This window comes from Vidua chalybeata, chromosome 3, assembly GCF_026979565.1.
Source record: "Vidua chalybeata isolate OUT-0048 chromosome 3, bVidCha1 merged haplotype, whole genome shotgun sequence".
NCBI classification, from domain to species: domain Eukaryota; kingdom Metazoa; phylum Chordata; class Aves; order Passeriformes; family Viduidae; genus Vidua; species Vidua chalybeata.
Window position 1 is genome coordinate 20,673,245 of NC_071532.1, and position 20,784 is coordinate 20,694,028.

At 36.5% G+C, this 20,784-nt stretch overlaps 1 protein-coding gene across 2 annotated transcripts in view; it reads right to left on the bottom strand.

Moving 5' to 3' along the window:
- The window catches only part of RBKS (ribokinase), a 72,305-nt gene that overhangs the window by 41,952 nt on the left and 9,569 nt on the right, over positions 1-20,784 (bottom strand). The window contains exons 1-4 of one of the 2 annotated variants that reach the window (XM_053938272.1): positions 10,569-10,657; positions 8,618-10,420; positions 5,241-5,304; positions 2,414-2,476 (exon numbers count right to left, since the gene is read on the bottom strand). In XM_053938272.1, the coding sequence (XP_053794247.1) occupies positions 2,414-2,476; positions 5,241-5,304; positions 8,618-8,710 (220 nt within the window). In that variant the 5' untranslated portion in view covers positions 8,711-10,420; positions 10,569-10,657. Of the gene's footprint in view, positions 1-2,413; positions 2,477-5,240; positions 5,305-8,617; positions 10,421-10,568; positions 10,702-20,784 lie in introns of those variants that run through there. The other variant, XM_053938271.1, reaches the window with a different exon arrangement.

Consider the following 20,784-nt stretch of genomic DNA (forward strand, 5'->3'; position numbering starts at 1 on the left):
AACTACTTTACATCAGTCCATTGAGTGCTGTAGTGTTTCAGCTATGCCAGCACAGCCACTGCAGTAAAACATGCATGTGTAGACAAGCCCTTTCAAAACTGCTGTAAAGCCTGCTTAGGTCAAATCAGCCAGGTTTCTACAGAAAAAAAGAGAAAATGTCTCTTGCAACAGCAAAGCACATAAGTACTGCTATTTTACTGCAATTTGCTCAATTCAGGCGCCAGATGGTTTTTGAGAGAAGTAACAACGAGAACCATTACCAATTCTGTGCATCTGTTTGCTTTAGAGCAGAGTTCTGACCAGGTTTGCTCTTCTACTAGATTTTAAATTAAATTTGAGGGCAGTGCTAACTTAGCATATGATTTTTCAGTTACTCAGAGGCACAAACTACATGACTTTATGCATTATTCATGTCACTATGTGAATCACAAGACTGTCATATACCCTTCACACTGACACTAACATGTAAGCTAGCCCACTGTGAACCTCGTGGCCCCAAATATCCATTTCCCTTTCCTGGGCCTAATAAAGGTTTTACATCCACAAGATTGTTTTATTCCTTATCCTTCAAAAAATTCTTGGTAGTAAAATTTTAACAGGTCATCCTCTGTTCATTCAAGTTTAGACTATTTTTATCTTAGCTGGCCATGCATATGAATTGGGAAATTATAAGACTGGCTCTTATTCAACTAGTCGGGACAGCAAACCTAGTGCAAGACGTACAAAACAGTGAGGCCCAGAAGCAGTACTGGATTCCCACTGTCCCTCCTGTTTACAATGGCCATAGTGACTGTAGGCAGTGTAAATGTCACGAGTTGCTCTGTAATCTACCTGCTAATCCAAACCCAGAAAAGGAGGTCGAAGTTAACAGGCAAGTATCCAGGTTATCCAATGTATTAGTGTTACCTTATTTCTGAGTTAGAGCTGTCATGCAAGGCTTGGATTAATCTTACTTAGGGAAAATTAAGCTCACATCTCCAACTAATTTGCCTAATTTTCCTGAATATTCCTGTGTAGGCTTGCCTTTAGTCACAGTTCCTTCCCAGTTTTGCTGCGTGAGTAAATAGTTATGTTTCCTTTCCCATTTTGAGCTGTAGCCCAATGTACAACCATCAGATTACATAGTAGCTTGCTAAATTGATGTGTCAGCTAAGTTGTGGTAACTGTTCAAATGAAGCTTCTTAGCAACTCCAGAAGTGAACTAATCCAATCACACTTATTTTGTTATGTTTGCATAAACATTATCAGTCCTGAGCTCTATATTTTGATCCAGACACACTTGTTTTAAGGCTCTCAATAGCTTGAGGAAATAGCTTGAAAAGACATGTAGATGTGGCACTTAGATAGATGGTTCAGTGGGGGACTTGGCAGTGCTGGGTTAATGGTTGGACTCGATCTTAAAGGTCTTTTTCAACCTAAATGATTCTATAGTAAAAGTGATGGGTAAGTCATAGTAGGAAAGGAGAGCTTTAACCTTGTAATATATACTGTGTGTTCAGGACAATATAAAACTAGGTTGATCAGCTGGCTGATTAAATTATGCTTGAGGAAAAGATATAAAGTTTTCTGAGGATAGTTTAGCACTCTTGACAAAGAACATGAAAACAAGCCAAATCTTTATTTCTTCCCCTGCAAAATAACAGCAAAGGCATAGGCTAAGGAAAACTAACATGGAAAAAAATGCCATTTTAATGTGTACTCATCACTGCAGATGCAACTTGAAATCAAGTTTTGTGGTAAAATTACAAGATCAACAGAAATATTTCTACTTATACTGAGGACAAGTCCTTTTCCTGATTGAGAGCATAATGACTCACTTGGTGTCCTGAGTAGGCAAACCTTTCCCTCACAGGACCAGAGGAAATGGCCTCAAGTTATACCAGGGGAGACTTAGATTGAATATTAGGAAAAATTTCTTCACTAAAAGGGTTGTCAAGCACTGGAATAGGATGCACAGGGTAGTGGCTGAGCTACCAACCCTAGAGGTATTGAAAAGACATGTAGATGTGGCACTTTCGGCACTGCTGGGTTAATGGTTGGACTCCACAATCTTAAAAGGTCTTTTTCAACCTAAATGATTCTACAGTAAAACTGCTGGGTAATTTCTAGTGGAAAAGGAGAGCTTTAACCTTCTAATACACTGCATGTTCAGGAATGTGAAACTAGATAGCTCAGCTGGCTGATTGAAATATGGCTATCACACTGCTAATTTAAGCATCAGATTCTGCTGCTTTTAGGTACCTAATCTACATTGCCTGCAATAAACAGAAGTGCAATGAAGTGTGAATAAAGTCTTGAAAAAAAAAAGAAAAATGTAGGAAAAAAATTCCACAATTAACAGTGATAAGGCAAAGGTTTCTTTTATGGCTGTAAAGGCAGAACAAAGAGGACAATTCAGAGCAGAAATATGTACCTTCACTGTTGACAATTATTGAAGCAGTTCCAGTAGCAGCATCTGTAGTTTGACCTACAAATGCTAAGAAAGGGAAAAGTTAGAGCATGCACTAGTTCAATACATTACTTTCAACCAATAGCATGTGACGCAGTTTAATTGAATTAAATCTAAAATGAACCCATAACCTCCAGCAATTTAAAAATGCTAATTACTCTTTCATGTGCAACAATGCCAGAGAAGCTAACAACAACAAAAAGTGTTAATTTACACCCACAAAACGAAATACGAGTCCAATATTCTTTAATTTGGCTACATCTCTGCATTAGAGAAAGCATGTTATTTATACAGTCTTCTCAAGCACTCTACTCCTGCTTGGAAATACTTCTTTTATCCAATGAAACAATAGAGTCAAGGCTAAAGAAAAACAAAAATACTAAAACAACCCAGCATCTCATTCTGTGTAGATTTGCATTTCAGCAGCAATATTAACTAATGCTATGAAGGAAGTGGTGGAGTTATATGTATCCCCTATGGACTATTATTCAGAGAAATTAACATGATGCTGGCAGCACTTTCTGTTAGAAAGATTGTTCCATGTTTCCTACTATAAGAACCTGTTTTCAGCTGACAGCAAATCTGTCAAATACCAACCAATGATAGGAAATTGGTAGTAGAAACCAGTAGCACTGTAGCAGAAAACTGACCAAAAAGTTGAGGGTTTCTTTTTTCTTCTCCACAAACTGTATTTGAAAAAAAAATCTACTATTCCATTTGAGACAAATTCTGGTGACCTTTTGTTTAATGAGCTCTGGTGTTCTAACATTGTAGAACATGGATTTAATGCTGAGCAAAAGCGAGCTTCTTTCTCAAGATGTGCCTTTATGGCCAGTTTAACAATCTGCTCCAATTTGAAGAAGGCAGAAAAAACACCTTACATCATGCTCATCTGGTTTTGCTGAAGTCTTGCAGGTACTCGCCCTGGAGGTACCCTTGTCTAGCTCAGTTACCAGGATCAGAGCAGGACTTCCCTTGCAATTACAGCTTCTTTTCACCATGAATTCTGCACACTGGAACTGAAAGCAGAGAATGTGTGTCTTCTGTACTCTCAATGCTCTTGCAGCATGAGCAGCAAGTTGCCCGGTTCAAATGTGGGAAAAGGAACAACGGATCAATAAAGATCTAAATGGTCTGAGCAGCACTGGCAACTGGTTGGTTGTAGAAGACAAGAAGACAGGGAAAGGGGAAAATTACAAAACAGACTGGAATTGGAAAGAAGAGGGGTGTGCTGATATGCTAGGAAACAGAAGAGCAACATGAAGAGATACAACAAGGACTCAAGTTATGAGAGTTGGCAGAAGTGGCATTACCCCAAGGATTTTCATCCAGTACCCAGTATCCTTATGTACAACAACAAGGATATGCTAGAAAATTATTAAACCAGGACAAAAAACCTATGACTGAAATAAGACCATCTTGAGCAAAAAGCTCTGAGCACACTGAATCACCCTTGCCTCCATATCTAGGAATACAAGTTAGGATCCTGGATCAACCTCACCAGGAGTGTATCTTATTTTCTCCAGGGCTGATCAATGGAGGAGGTGGCAATCAAACACAATTCTGAGATATTTTTAACTCAACCAGCAGAAATTGGGACCTTGGACCTAAACATTCCAGCCCTTCAACTGATCTACCTAGGTATCAATGAACTACAATATGATGGAATTTCTGAATATTTTCCCTACACTTTTCTTTTGTTGCTATAAAGATTATTTTAAAATGTATGTTAAGATTGCAAGATTAATAATTTAAATCAGAAAACATTAAGGTTCTTTGTGGCATTTTCATTAAGTGGTATGCATTATAATTGCTTCATTTACACAATCAAAGACACGAGGTAGGCGTGCTTTGGAGACATTCAGAACTGTATACTAACAGACACTGTTTTCATTCTTTCATGCTTTCACTGTTTCCTTGCTTGGTTTTTTTGCCTAATTTGAAAGATACACAATGAATAAAACTATATATTCATTTGTGAAATATTTAGATGTTACACTGATAAGCATTAAAAAAAGCCCACAAAATACTGATAATTTTGTCTTTAAGGCAGGACTTGAATAAGGCAATAGATTAAGCTGTGGCTGCACATTAAACAGAAGAGATAAACAGAATATTGAATTGCCACTGAGTGATTACATCTGTCCATCCTTGTCCACCCCAAAGGAGACAAGGGTAGTGTAGACAAAAAAGGTATCATATAGTTAAGCAGTGCTCAGTAGAGAGGGAATTGGTTTTACAAAGGTAAAAGATAATAGAATATTGTGGATGCCTAATTTTCCCTTTTTCTGAAAGCCTTTTAACATTGATTTTTGTGTTTATGTGTGCTAACATCAGCTGCAGTCTCTAAAATGACTGCATGGGTTGGTTCACAAAGCAAAGGTGAAATGTACTGCATTTACCATTGAATTTCCACTCCATCCCTCCTCTGACAATGTGAAGTTGAGAATGAGTAATCAGAATGAATTTTTCAATTTCTCACTAGGCATTATTATAATTAATGCCAGACTAAACAATTGCATAACAGCAAATTATCTTCAGGTGACTTGCAATGATGCAATCATCTGAGATTTAGAGGCAATAACACTACATTTTATTTTTAGTGGTACAGCTGATTTCAGGAGTCCCCATATTCTCTCTCATATTCCTTCATTCCTGCTAGCTACACCAAAACAGTTATTCATAGTTCTGAATGGTAAAACATATCTAATAAGGTAAAACAATAATAAATCCTCCGCCACCAGTTTTTGAAGTTCAAAAATAATACAAAACATTTAAAGTAAAATTTTACCTGTAGAAATACCATTCTTCTTCAAATTATCAACATAATCATTGCCAAAGGAATCACTCCCAACCTATACAAAAGATAAAATAATGGGTTTTCTTTACAGAAAGGTGAGAGGATAAACAGACCATCTTTAGACAACAAAATGCTCTACTACAATTTAAATACAACACTTTTAGTCTTTAGAAGCCCTTTGCCTTATTAATCAACAAATAATAAATTAAGAAATAATGGTAAAAATGTACTAATAGTATTAGCAAACAATAAGAACAGTGTTCTGCAGTTTTCTCCTGCTCTATTACAAACACCCATGTTGCAATATTCAAGTTTCATCCTTGTACAATCCCTGTGCTCCTCTGACACTGAAACTTCTGGGGACTTTTAAATCTGGACATATACTGAATTTTTCACCTTTGAATTGAAAGCATTGACATTAATTCTGGTATCCTTCTTAATTGCAGTTTGTATTTTGAATTCTTTACTTCAAGTTTCCTTGGTGGAAAAATACCAAACTGTGTCTATGGGACAGAAAGTGATGATAAACACAGCATTACTAATTTCTGCAATTTTCCCTACTAAATGTACTGTTTAGAAATTCAATATTTTTTGTTTGCATTATCCAGCAACAGCAGATCAAGTTGAGTTAGGGAGTCAAGCTATGGTCTATTGTTTTTTTAATAGCAACTTAAAAAGCTTGTAATTTCAGTTCCATTAATCTTTTTAGCTGAAAACAATTCTGCTTGCTGTTTATTCAAACTAATATACATTTCTTTTTGTTACATTACACAAGCTGAACAAAGGAGATGAGGTACATGGAGGAAAAAAATAGTTTAATTTGCTTAATATCATACGAGCGTTTAAAATATATTTATAAAGCCAACAAAGCTTTTGAGTCACCACTCTTAGCCTGTCTTCAGCATGCATAGCACATGTTCCCAATTCCAAGAGTGAGTTGTGTATCCGAGCACTGTCAAAAACTAACTAATGCTACAGAAAGTATTTTTGCAAGAGGAAAAAAAAAAAAAACAGTTTTCAAATTAGAAGCCAAATTGAGATCCTGGTTATGGGTCAGAGGAGTCCTAACCAATTATCCATCTTCTCATAAAACAGCACTACACAGCTAATGGTGTACTTTAGTTACTAGAGGCATAAAGCAGCTGCCTCTACTGACTGCTGTTAGAAATTTGTCTATTTATGAGTTCAGTCTTTAGAAAGCTTGGAGAAGGCCTGAGTACCAGCTAGTGATCACAAGAATCAAACACTTTGATTCAGAATTCTAAAATTTAAATTGGATAATCCTTCTCCTCACATATTTGATTGCATAACCATGATTTGAAACTTTCATTTCCTACAGCATCTAGAAGGTTTTTTTCTGAAGCATTATTAAGGATAGTCCTGGTCTTTCAGCAAGGAGGACAGCAATTAAGGTCAGAATAGTCTAACCAGATGGAACATTGGTCTAGTACATGGAAAAAAATCCCAAACAACCCAACATTTTCTTGGGTCAATGTGTTAGTCATTGTTTTCATGTTTGAGTATATTTGTACTTCTGACTACTCCCAGTTTGCCAGACAGGGCAGGTTGTCAGGAGCTGCCTCTTCTGACTGCTTTAGGCTGGATGACTGCAGCCATCTGCAATTTAAACCTGAGCTGTGCTCACCTCTGCACCCTAACAACTGTGCTCTGGAATACCTTCAGTCTGATGGTATCACCTTCTCCCTCCCTTGCTACTATGATTCTTCTACAACAAAACTCACAATCTGCTCAGTTAATTCAGCAACAAAATATTTCATAACCATCTTCCAAAAGCTCAGCTGAAACTTCCTTCCTTCAGCTCTGCATCCTGCATGACTGACAGACAGGCATTCCTTACTTTGCAACTGTCAAAGCAGCTGAGATCAGCCATGGTACTTTCACTTGCAGCAGGACATCTCAGTGCTGGAGGGAACCCCTCCAAGGGGTATCCATGGAGGTCACTTTCCTCTGGAGACTTTTTTCCATGTTAGTTCATCAGTATCCAACCCAGTTAATCCTAGTGCATTTGAAGGACTTTATTTTTCCATTCAGGCTTTACCCCCAAGGAAGACAAGAGTATTGGGCATTAGACTCAGTTTAGATTAAAGGCATATTTACTGACCATGTCAAATTATATAACATTGTTTTAAATATTTTCTGCTTTTGCACAGACTTTGATAGATGGACTATTGGAAAAACAGAAAAATAGATGTCTCAGTCTGCAGACCACAGAACACTGTTAAGAGCTGAAACAGCATTTCTTCTTTCTTCATTTCTTAACAACAAAAGCCATTTGTACAAGCATTATTGTCACGCAGTTTACATATCAGAATAAGTGGAAATACATCAGTATTTTTCAGTCTGGGTTTTCCCTGTTTATGATCATGTTTTCCACATGGAGCTAGGGAGCTGGCTGGCATCATAGCAACTAGAATTCTAGCAGCTTAAGAATCAAACTCATCTGTACCTGAACAACAAAAAGCATGTACCTCTTGATAATTTTTTTATTTATTTTATATGTTGTTTTTCATTTCAAGTGTTTACTCTTTTTTATCATTAGGGAATTATACAGGTACTAAAGCATAAGACAGTAATACAAAAGGAAAAAACAACTGAAGATACCAATCATACTCTGTCCTGCATCTGAGATACAGCTATATTCATGCAATGAAGTGAGAATTTAGCCTATAGCACTTTAACTTAAATTTGGCTTATGGATCATTTAAAAAGACTACACAACATGGTAATACAACACTTCCTGTTTCTAGGTAGGAAACAAATGCAGCCACGGCTTAAACAGAATTTAGTACATGCAACATCAGCAATGTCCAGTGAAGATCATTCCAAACTGTTTTTCAGAAGCAGAACCTTTTTCAGCACATACAATGTCTTTCAGACCAACATCCCTCCACCATCTTATTCTAGGATGCCGAACAGATTTTTTTGGGATTGGTCACGACAAAAAGAAAGAAAATAGTTAGGGGAGTTTGAAAGCTCTCTAGAACACTGGTTTTTTTTTCAGTACTGCAACAGTGTTCTTTTATGAACCTGAGCAATTAATTTATTTGCTTAGATCCTTTAGTACCCTGAAAGGAATCCTTTACATTTCTCTGTAACTATTCAATTAGTACATCATTTTACAGGACTGAGCAAATTGACTGCTACTGTGACACACATTGATAACTCAGAGTAACAGTGGCCACTTGCAGAGACATCCAGGCAGGAAACAGAACATTGTTTGCATTTCCACTACCAAAACTCAAATTTTTAACATTTTTTACAATTTTTACATTAAATTCCACAGCACTCTGTGGTATCTCTAATCATAACAGTAAGTCATTATAATTCTCTCTCTCTCAAACCCTTACCAAACACTGACTCTTGTGTTTTAAAGCTCTGAGATATGAAGAATTCCTTGTCACTTGATCTGAGATGTCAATCTCCAGTCTTCTTGAGGACATCCTCTGTCTAAATTACACTCGTACTAAGAGGATGCCACACTCCAACAGAATGTCCCTTTAATATTAATACTGATTCCATTTTCTGAACTTCAGATTGTAGAAGTAATTTTTGCATCCACACTAGATAAAAAAATGTTGGGAAATATGACCAAAACAGAAGCATGTAACTGAGCACAGAGTATGTATGTAGAGGCAATCCAGCTTAAAGAACCAACTTCTGATTAGTTGTTGCAGTAAAAATAATGTAATTGCAGAGGCTCGTTATTGCCAGATTCTTCATAGTTTATTAAGCAAGAAATTTTATATCTCATTAACCTATGCAGATATAAGACTGTATATGAGACTTCTATGAGATGAGATAGTATTTTGTGAGGCTATAAAGTGCAATTTTTAAAAATAACAACTTTCAAAATTAAAAAAATAGAAAATGCTAATATTTTCTCCAACAAATACACAAGAGAAAGAAAGAGAAAACAGGAGAAAGAGACAGACGGACAGAGAGACAGAAAGATGGAAAGACAGAAAGAAAGAAGACTGGGTTTTACTGAAATAACAGAAATATGTTATTGAAAAGTACTTAGAAAATATAGTAGCTACTAAATTTTATTATGAATGTGTATGTTTCCATTGCACCGAGCAAAGGGCTAGACCATTAAAAAAAATTAAGCAAAATTCACACTTGCAATGGAAAAAAACCCTTTAACATTTAGCAGGAAATGTTATAAGGGAATTCACTGCCAGTTGATCTTGTATTTGAATCTGATCGTTCTTGAATGCAAAGATGATGAAATATACATAATATGACAGAAGTGCAAACATTGCCAAAAAAACCCAACCCCACACTGTAGAACAACTAGTGATAATAACTCACAGAAATGCTTTCAGGTGTAATTTAAATTTATAGCCAGCATTATTTAGTCTAAATATTGAATTGAAAGAACAGTGAGGAAGGCTTCCTTGAGATGTTTGCAGTACTTCTCAAAAAATCCTTGACAGACAATGATCCAACAAATTTAGCATCCTCCCCAGCTATGGCAAAAAACAAAGTATGTCCAGTCAATTTGAAGTTTCATCTACAGTTAGCACAGGATAGACAATAAAGACTACAGAGAGAAAAAATTTGATCTTAACCGTAGTAATGATCACTCAAAACTTATAATGTTTAATGACAAAAATCAAAGAAAAGCATTGTAAGAATATAGCATCTGCCAAGCTGAATCAGTCCAATGGTCCTTGAGCAAGTCTTTAGAGCTGCAGTACATCAGATGCTTCAGAAAAGTAGGCAAAAATATCCCACAGCACACAAAGGTGCTAGAATTTGGAAATGATCACTTTCTTAACCTCAAGTAATGACATAATGATTCAACCCTCAAAGCACTTTTACATTCCTTCTCAAATTTGTCACTGGCTTGTGAGTATCAGATTTTTAATCATCTACAAAGTAAATTTCAGAGCAACCGTAGCTTCTAGCACCTGAATGCCATCAATGAAATGCTGATCGCTGTAACAGTGGGGAACATAAAGAGGAAGGCCTAATCAAGATTTCTTAAATTTTGAACACGTCTAACTCTTCCCAATTCTCTTTTCCATGGCATATCAACCTAAGTTTTGCAATCCTTCTCTATATGCAATTTCTGTCAGATCTGTAGCCAACTAGTCTTTGGTTCTGGCAGTGTTCTTAAACAGCCTCCTCCATGCTTAAATTTATAGCTGAAATAAGAAAAAGAAAAGAGAATTAGAGAGAGAGTTTAAAAAGCTAAAAACATACCAGAAGCTTTTTGGTAAGTGACCGAAAGGTTTACTGGAATTTGCATGAACATTCAGTTCAGCTGTAATTGAAGAGCAAGTCAACGCTTACCTTGCAGATCAGCGAGGTCTTGGCCCCAAGTCGAGCAGACTGGACACATTGGTTGGCTCCTTTCCCACCAAAACCAACAAAAAACTTATGTCCAATGATAGTTTCTCCAGCTTTTGGCAATCGTGTAGTAAGGCTATTGCAATTTAAAGCAATATTTACATACATTAGTGACTTAAGATAACAAGCATCTTCAAAATAAGAGTTACATCGTTATAATCCTAAATGGCTCAACAGCCAGCCAATAAGACTGAAAACTATTCGAAAGACCTTTTAGGGTTCTACTCCACATCCCACTAGTTTAAGTTTATTTCTTATATGCCACCCAGTCAAGTTTCTTGTCCCCTCAAGAGAAGGGCTGCATTTCTTTTGTTCATGTTTCACGTAGTACCTGAAGAAGTTGTACCTGATCCCCGACTGGGATTCCCCCGTGCTAACTCAATACAGATAAACCATGAATCTATAGGTCTCCCTGTTCATAGGGATTTTTTACTGTAACATTAGGCTCAAGTTCACATATAGTTCATTTAATTCCATTACATGTAATTATACCTTCTTAAACTATCCTTAAGTAATTTTTCACGCTGTTGATATTCACACCCCTAAGAATTGTAATAGTTACCAAAACCTGCCTCTCCTCTGCTGTCATGCAAGCACACTGTACATATTTAACATATTTCTTTTTTAAGTTTTTCTTTTACAAATCAAGCTTTACAACTTCTCAGCATTTTGTTTTTTCCTTGAATGCAGTCCAATTACATTTACATCCTTCTGCGGATGGGTGCCCAGAACCAGATGCACTAATACAAGCCGAAAGCCATCAGGAGTGTATTCTGATTTCATTTCCATTTTGGAAAAAAACAAAACAAAACTGCAGTTTTGTTAACCCTGCCAGATGCTTTGCTATCTCAAACAAAAGTTGAAAAGTGTAAAAGACACCAAGACTGTAGGGTAGAATTTCTCAGAATGCAAACACTACCTGACTTTCGTAATTTCTGTTAAAATACGTAACCCAAAGATGCATTTTCAACACTCACATAACCAACATTTCTGCCTTCTCAAGCCATGCATTCTAGATACAAGGCCTAAAAATATAATTTTTAAATCTCTTACTCTACAAACAAGTTCACAACACATGGAAAGGGAAGGCATTCTATAATGTAGTAACAACCTGTTTAGTCAACAACAGTTACCTCAGACAGTTTCCAGAAGTCTGCGGGATAGAAAGGGGAATGGGAGACTGAAAGAATGCAGAAAAACCCAACCTAATGATGAAGAGATTATCTTCAGCTCTGTTTGTCAATTTAAAATACCATTTTACCAATAAATCTTACAGCAGCTTCAAAATTCAAAAACTGAATTCTGGGCTCCTCAGGACAAGAGAGCTGTGGAGCCCCTGGAGCGGGTCCGGCTGAGGGGAACAAAGATGATTAAGGGACTGGAGCATCTCACGTATGAGGAAAGGCTGAGGGAGCTGCGCCTGTTCAGCCTTGAGAAAAGATGCCAGAGAGGGAACCTCATCAAAGTCTACCAGTATCTGAAGGGAGAGTACCAGGAGGATGGAGCTGGGCTCTGCTCAGTGGTGCTGAGCAATAGGACAGGAGGCAATGGACAGAAACTGATGCCCAGAAAGTTGTCACCTGAACACGAGGAAGAACTTCTTTACTGTGTGGGTGACTGAGCCCAGAAAGTCTCCCTTACTGGAGATATTCAAGAACTGCTTGGATGCAATGTGCCATGTGCTCTAGGATGACTCTGCTTGAGCAGGGAGCTTGGAACAGAAGATCCACTGTGGTCCCTTCTAAATTCAAGTATTCTGTGACTCTTTGAAAATTGCCAGCCTTCCAATTCAGAATAAAAGGTTAGATATTACAAGAAATTATTCACTGTGGGGGTGGTGAGACAAGTTGCCCAGGGAGGCTGTCGATGCCCCAGCCCTGGCAGCGTTCAAGGCCAGGTTGGATAAGGCCTAGGTCTAATGTAAAGTGTCCCTGCTTATGGCAGAAGAGGTTATGACTGGATGATCTTCAAAGTTCCTTTCAACTCTGAATGTTCTAGGATTCTATGCTTCTGCACTAGGCAATCACTACAGATTGTTTTTTGAAAGGATATGAAGAATATGTGTATATTACTTTTTTAGCTTATGCTGCACCTTCTGGGGTATACGGGTGTTTGCAGAATCTTACAGAACTAATGACAGAGCACAGCCTATTCTCAGGAAAAAGCAAACATTTTTTTCTCCCTCCAATTTTCAATTTCGTCAGTCCAAAGGTTTAGGATCATTAGAAAGTCAAGAAAACCTAAAATGAAACTAGCAAACTCAAACAAGTCCCAAACTCCCAGAAATTAACGTTTTGGCTTTGAAGGAGTTGTTACAGGTCTGTGCTTCATCAGTAGTTATAGTTTCCAGAGAGATGCAGGTAGGGATGCAGCCTCACTAACAGAAACACTCACTAGCACTGCATGCCAGATTTTAGGATGGCATACACAGTCACCAGGTTTCCTTTGTGTGGGTGGCCACAGATAAACCCCCGAAGAGTCACACATACAGCTCATAGCACTCATTTCCAGAGATTCAGAGTCAGAGCCAGGAACATTTTGTTGCGAAATGTTTAAACCATTTTCATTAAAAACACAAAAGCTTTTAAAAAATAAACTTATTTCCATATATATATATATTATATATATATATATATATATATATATATATATATATATATATGTGGAAAGGATTGCTAGGCTCCTAATACAGCAAAGCTAAAACTGTTTGCCCACAGCAGCATCGAGGAAATTGTTTCCAACAATGAGTAACTGTACATTCTCAAGGAAAAAGGTGCAACAATAAAGAGTATCAATAAACAGTAATACATAAACAATATTCCCTAATTGTAATATCTGCAATTTATCACCATTTTCACCACTGGAAGCCAAAGTAGAGATGGTTGTGGACCAGAGAAGGAAGGCCAGAAGACTCAGCTGAGGAAGCTCCTCTTCAGCTACTGCCAGGGTACTGCACAAACACATCTAAAATTAGGTGCCATTCAGTAAGAAAGGATGTTTCATCCAGCCTTGGTAATAAGAACAAATAGCAGTTCTTGTGTAGTTCCTTTCATCCACACATCTCACTACACCTTAAAAAGCAGAACAACATTATTCCTGTTTTGTGGGTATGGAACTTAGTCAAGGTATTTTGCCTTTTCATGTCTTGGGTCAGTTAAGAAGCCAGGGGCAAAACCAAAAAGAGAGATCAGCTTAATCTACCAGCTCACACTGTCTTCTCATTTAAATTCTGCAGTATGAAAATGGCATCAATTCTCAATTCATTTTTCTTCCTCAGGCAGTTTTTTGGTTTTTTTTTTTTTTAGAGATTATAGCTTATTCTAAATAGAATTTGCTTCCATAAAATCAATATATTTTTAATCAAAATTTTTGTGATTCCAGCACACATCTCCTAATAGGACTGCTCAGAGTTCATATTCAAGTATGTTCAACCATAAAAAATATTGTTGTTTTAACAGTGGCCAAACTATGACTTGATTCTTCTCTCTTTTATGTTGGCATCAACATGCAACTCCAGTGGAAGCATCATAATTTCACTGGTGAAAAAACAGGCTTGATGAGATGAGAATTTCGGTCTCAGTGTTTCAAGTAGCATGGCATGACAACTGCCTGTGGGGTTCAAACAGCTTGTGGAAAACAGGGAAATGACCTTTTTTATTGCTTTGATGGAAAGGTACAAGGCAAAGGGCAAAGGATCAAGTGCAAGTGTGATTTATAACTGGTCAATTTTTAAAATAAGCTAAAACAGACCAAGCAAAAACGTGCAGCAACTTTCTGTAGCTCTCTACAAACAAACCTTCACCATATTTCATTTTAGACATGATTGCCAATCATTCCAGACCAATTCTCCACTCCAGAAGCCCATTCTTCTTTTCCATATGAAACAAATTCTGAGTACTTATCTATATAGGTAGTTTTAACTTTCACTCAAACCAGCAGTCCTGTAACAGGCTTCTTTGCCAATACAATGGTACTCTCTCATCATTTAATTCTGCAACTATACTAACTTTTGATTCACATCAGACAATTTTAATGAGCATTTCAGGCTTCTTTTATGAGCAGGCAGTGATGACTAATCTGTATGATTAAGAAACCCTATAAATTCTTGGCTTATTCATGGTGTCACAAAGAATACCTAAAATAGCCTAAAAGTGATGAAACAGCTAATGTAACTCCAAAACTAGGCTAAATAAGTTAATTAGAAAAAATGTCACATTGGCATTCAGAATTGTTACATAAAATGTTTTGCAAAGCCGTTTACAACTTCTGACGTAATTTGAAAACACTGACCTGAAAAACCCAATATAAGTTACTATTCAACAGACTCCTCCTTGCTTACATGACAAATTCTGCTCACCTTTGAGAGGATAAATGGTGCAAAGGATACTAAGTTCCTATGTCTTATGAAAAATCAGAAACTGAACTTGAAAGCTCCCAATACATTCTAAGTAAAATAAAATCACTGTATGTTTTGCAAATTGTGCACGGTACAACTGAATCATATTTATAGAGGAAAGTTCAGACTGAAACATCTTGAATTACTTTGGACATTACAAGGAATATAATCACTCATAATTTCAATTGAGTTTTTATAAAACAATATTTAAATGTAAAGCACACAGGAATGCTGCCCACATTTGTGACAAATGAAGACTCTTGCATACACTTGCATTTCAGAGGTTTGGGACGAATAAAGGCACACACATAAGTATTCTACCACTGCACTAACTGCAAGCCTCTCTTCCAGTGTATGCTGCGAGCTCCCTTAGAGGCTAGAGCTGATTAGCCTTTGTATTTAAGGATAAACATCCCTTTGGAGGGATGGCATTAAAACCAGAATAGAGCCCTTTACTACAGTGTTGAAGCACTGAATCAGAGGTGAAAGCACAGTGTACTGAGTCATTAGCGCACCTTTCCCGATATTCTGGGTTTTCTCAAAAAGTTCCCCTCTAAGCAGTGACTAGATCACATACAGAGATAGAAAGTATGAAGGGGAAAGGGAGAGATGCATATGAAGTAGAATTTGCATAAATTAATCCTGAAATTAATCATGGTTTGCTTCTGATTCTTCACACCTAACCACTGTTTGTTCATTGTTTTCAACACACGAAAACTAAAAAGATGTATTTTTATTGTCAACTTAAACTGATGTGAAGCCATACCCTCTTCTCACAGCATTTCCCCACTACTCCTCTAGCACTGCTTTTACTGCTTACAGAGCTTCCTAATTCAAAACATTTTTGTTCAAAGGGTCATTTTCATTTGGATCAGTGCATTCGTCCAATTCATTATCCAGCAGCTAAGGTGGGCCTATGAAGGGAGGAGCAGGAGAGCCTCTGCTGGCAGCAGTACAGCCAGACTGCCCTGAGCCAAAGCTGGAACTTGCACTTGATAGTACTTTGTATTGAAAACACTTAATGCTCTGTTGCTAATGTTTGCTTAAGTAGTACAATATACTTAGCTCATTAGATATATGGAAAAGCAGAGACTATCAGTACGTTTCAGAGAACGGCATGTATGAGAAAGGAAAAGAGCAAAGCACATTAATATTTTTCTCTAAAAAAGCCCCAACAATATTTTCATCAGGCAACTCAGAGGGGAAGAGAATTTCTACATCAGATTAAATATCATCAAAAATGCTTAAAATGACTGTCATTTAAACAGTATCAAAATAAACATTCAGGTTTCTTTAATTCCTGAAGAAAGGTGAAGATGAACACGGGTAGGAAAAGAGCAGTAGAAAAGTGAATTTAAAACTGACTTAATAAAAAGCACTAGAATGTAAAGCTCTAGAATTTAGCTTTGCTTCTGTTTTCTTTGAATCACTGAACAAAACTTGCTTTCTCCACTCCTGGGAATTCCCTAGAATGGGGAAAATCCCAGTGAGATTAGAGTAGGTGTAACTTAGCCACTGTCTAGTACATATAATTTACTGGCCTTTCATGAGTCTCACAACTGAACAAATACAAAGGACAGAACAGTTCTTCCCTCTAACATAATACAACATTGTGGTGAAAAAATCTCAGACCTCCTTTGGATCTGGCTTAACATTTTGGTTTAGCCTTGGTCTGTTTTGTCTAGTTTCATTTTGAAGATCTGAACATGTGCTGTGGGAAAATATCCATAACACGGAGACAAAAAGACCACACTCTTTTCAAAATCCGATATTCTTGACTCATTTATGCTTTCACCCCTTTAAGTCATCCATTAAAATATCTTATTGGGAGGTAGAAAACTTCCAAGATTTCTGAAGAGATTACCTCAGGAATTTAGTTAACTATACCTTGGTTTAAGCATGGGGCAATCTGGTTGTAGACTTCCTTCAGACCTTTAGTGACTGACAAAACCCTAAAAATCATAGCAAATGTCTATTTTTTTTCCTTCTATGTTCCTGAACATGATAAGATTTTCTTTAAAAAAAAAAAACAAAACAAAACTTTTCAGACAATTCAAACACTTGCCTATTGCTTGGATGTTTGATGGTCTCAGTTCTCTCTGTAGCCCACAGTGATGAACATTATAGAAGCACTACCCAAGCTGGTATCCGGCACAATAACTGACACTTAGAGGAGTCCCTCTACAGCACAATGATATGCAAAAGCTTTACACCATCATTCTTTCAGAGGGATTTTTAAAAATCTGTTTGATTTTACATCAAAAAACATTTATCACCACAACACAAACAAGTGAATGATAAATTGGTGCAAAGCTGCAGGAATCTTTTCAATGAGTTTTGCCATCAGGGAGAATATGTATTTTATGAAACAGAAATATATATAAACAACAGATAACTATACAAACTGTTTATATAAGCACATTAATAGATATATAGATATCTATAAATAGACAAACTGGTTTGTAGATCTTATTACTAAGTGGGTAAACAGCTGAAGTGGCACAACTGTAGAAAATCTCAAGCAAGGGAGAAAAATAAATGAATGGCTGTGACTATACATAGGAGGGCCACCAGCGTTATAGCTTCTTATATGTACAATCACAACTTCAATTGAAAAAGACCAAAACTTGTAACACATAGAATGAGAACAGCTGTCCACAGCTCCTCAAGAACTTCAATGAATAATTTTGTTGACCCTTTGTGCAGAATCAGATTTTACCCTCCTACATATTAAAAGATGAAGCAAATAGAAAGGCATTCAGATGAATGCCCCGAAGCATTTATGGCAGTACACTGTACTGCATTTCAATGAAATTATGGTATTACTAAGACATCAAATTCCTAAATTAAGTTACAAATATGAAAACTTCAACACATTTTTTTTTTTTTTTACTAATTACCAAAAAGCTTTCTCATGGAACAACAAACCTGTAACAATTTCTCATATCACTAGCATTTAAATCTGGGGAAAAGGTGGCACAACATTGGTGAGTTCATAATCTGTGAAGTGTTTAATTCTGAAGCTGAAGCTCTAAAGAGATTTAAAACTCAAATCTATCTTCAGATATTTAAGTCTCAGCAAACATTCCATCATTCTTACCAAACATCTGTTTCGTATAAGATTGTGGAAATTTTCAGAATTGCTACTCTCTAGCTTTTTTTGCCTCCCACGTTGTTCTTCATTGATGTCTCTCGATTACATTATTTTTGGAATGGCAGTTACATAATTATTTTCAATACAATCTGACAGTAATGTTAGAATAGACTGTCTCTGAAACAGGCTGTGCTCACCCAAAACTGAAGCAGGCTGCCTACAGTTCCTGTGCTGAACAGAACATTGTATCATGATGAAATACCAGTGCTGAAGCAGAAAAAAAAAACCCAATACAAAACAAAACAACCTTTGCAACCCAAGCAAAGAGTGATTTTTACATGCCCAAGTACAGATTAAGATAAACAAGACATGTGAACATTAACCTTTTTTCTATACCTCTTAGAAAAAGAATTTATCAGACAACAGTGAACAAAGCGGAAATAATATGGTCGGTTGGACGAGCCACATGGTCCTTGTTCTTGTCATCATGATTTTCTATATACTGGTAAATCCACAAAGTAATCTGTACTATTTTTTTATTCTGATACTTTACTGATATCTGATACTGATAACGTATGATACTTACACTTTACTATACATACAGAAAACTGGGCACCTACCATACAAAATCTTGCTGTCAGTCTTTTTCAGGTAAAAAAATAAAAATAACCCCTACACACCATTAAGTATTGGCATTTTGCACACAAGCATATTGTGTTTTATAAACTATAATATTATGAGCAACATCATAGATGTGTTTTCAGAGTACAGAGTCATCAAGACTAAGTACAGTGGGGTCCAAGTACTTATAATTTTTTTCAATAAGATGTTGTTCTAAAACCTTATAGCCAGGACAGTCATTTTGATAAATGTGATATTTTTTATCAAGTTTGTATGAGCAGTGCTTCCTGCTGAATCCATGTGAGTAATGAATGAAAAGTATAACCAAAATAAGACATTGTTTACATACATTTATTCAATGTATCATAAATAATGAAAGCAATAAATATATTAAAGTACATATATATTTATTATATGAGAATAGAATAGAATAGAATAGAATAGAATAGAATAGTTCAGTTGGAAGGGACCTACAACCATCATCAAGTTTAACTGCCAGCCACTTCAGGATAAATTTTTGGTCAAGTTTTTACTTTGAAACTATCTTACTGTTGATTCACTGATAAAAGTGTTCCATCTAATTCCATCTAATTATAAAGGCACCAACTAATATCAGGGATTACAGTAACATTAAGGCTTGCAGGGCAAAGATGAGAATGTGCAGGGTGTGGGGGGAGTGTGCATGGCATTCACTGGCCAAGATTAACTCTGCTGTGACAGGTAGGAATCTCCTCTAGGTAAGTCCCTTTACCTTTTTCACAATTTAAGCTCTCTTGGGAGAGGTAGATCCCTAAATATCAGAAGGAAAAGTGTAATTCTGTATAACCCTGGCTTCTAATGCCTACCAATAGACAATTCTTGTGTCTCCATTTAAGCACAGAATTTAATGAGCAATGGGGAATAAAAACTGAAGAAAAACCTGCACATTTTTGCTGCCTCTATATGGAGTAATACAAGTTCCAACAAAACCACCAACTACTTTTTTTCCAACAGATCATTTTTCACTTGGTCCTTTCTGGGAAAAAGAAAAATGAAATTAATTTTAAAAATTATTGAACAATACTAACAGGATATTCCCAATGAATAATACTAACAGGATCAGACAATTAGAAGAAGGAATGAATATTCAATTCTCATTGCTGTTGAGAACATAAAAAATGCCAGTCTTCCCATGAGTCCTGAACTCGATCTGCTTATCCTTTATTTTCAGCTCTTTTTTCTTTTTGCTGCTTATACTATCAAGGTTTATGCATTTTGTATAAATAGGTATCTGAAAGAACACAGGAAACATAGGAAGTGATGAAAGGAATAAATTAACGAAAGGGAGTTATGATACTTTGGACATAAAAGTTATTTTTGAAAGATGAGAGACAGGGAAATAGCAATACGGAAGTGCACTGTAAGAACATGATGTATGAGGACAACAAGAAGAGGTGAAAGCAAATCAGGGAACTTTCATGGTTCAACAATGACATACTATTGATGTTGCACAGGAGAAAAAGGAGGAAAAAAGGACTAAATTCAGAAATAAAAAAAAAAAAATAAAATACAGAAGAGAGCACATTGATATATTTGGGAACATTACCACCTTCTTATTTTATAATTAGTTGTCACAAAGATCAACATGTTCTACAAAGCTGCACCTACTTTGGCAACAACTAGTGAAAAATAATTTTGTATTTTCTTCAGGCTCGAAGTATAAGATACGAGGATCCTCAGGGGAACCTGGATGTCAGCATCAAATAACTTACTGCAGCTTGATATCGGAGCTAACAACTGGAGCCATATAAAACAAGCAAACAAAAACTTACTGGTAAGCTCCTATGGAAAGAACAGCTCAGACAGCTTCTAGAGGCAACAGAATATATATGTCTGCCCAGAGTGTTTTTACACAAATTTGTTACCATCGACTCTGTATGACTTTTATTGCAGGTTTTGATTTGTGCCAGCAGCTCTTTACTGTCAGGAGTACTAAAATTCACCCGAAGATACTTAAGTCTAGAAATGTATCTAGGAAAATGATTATTTCCTTTAAAAGTATGGCCAGA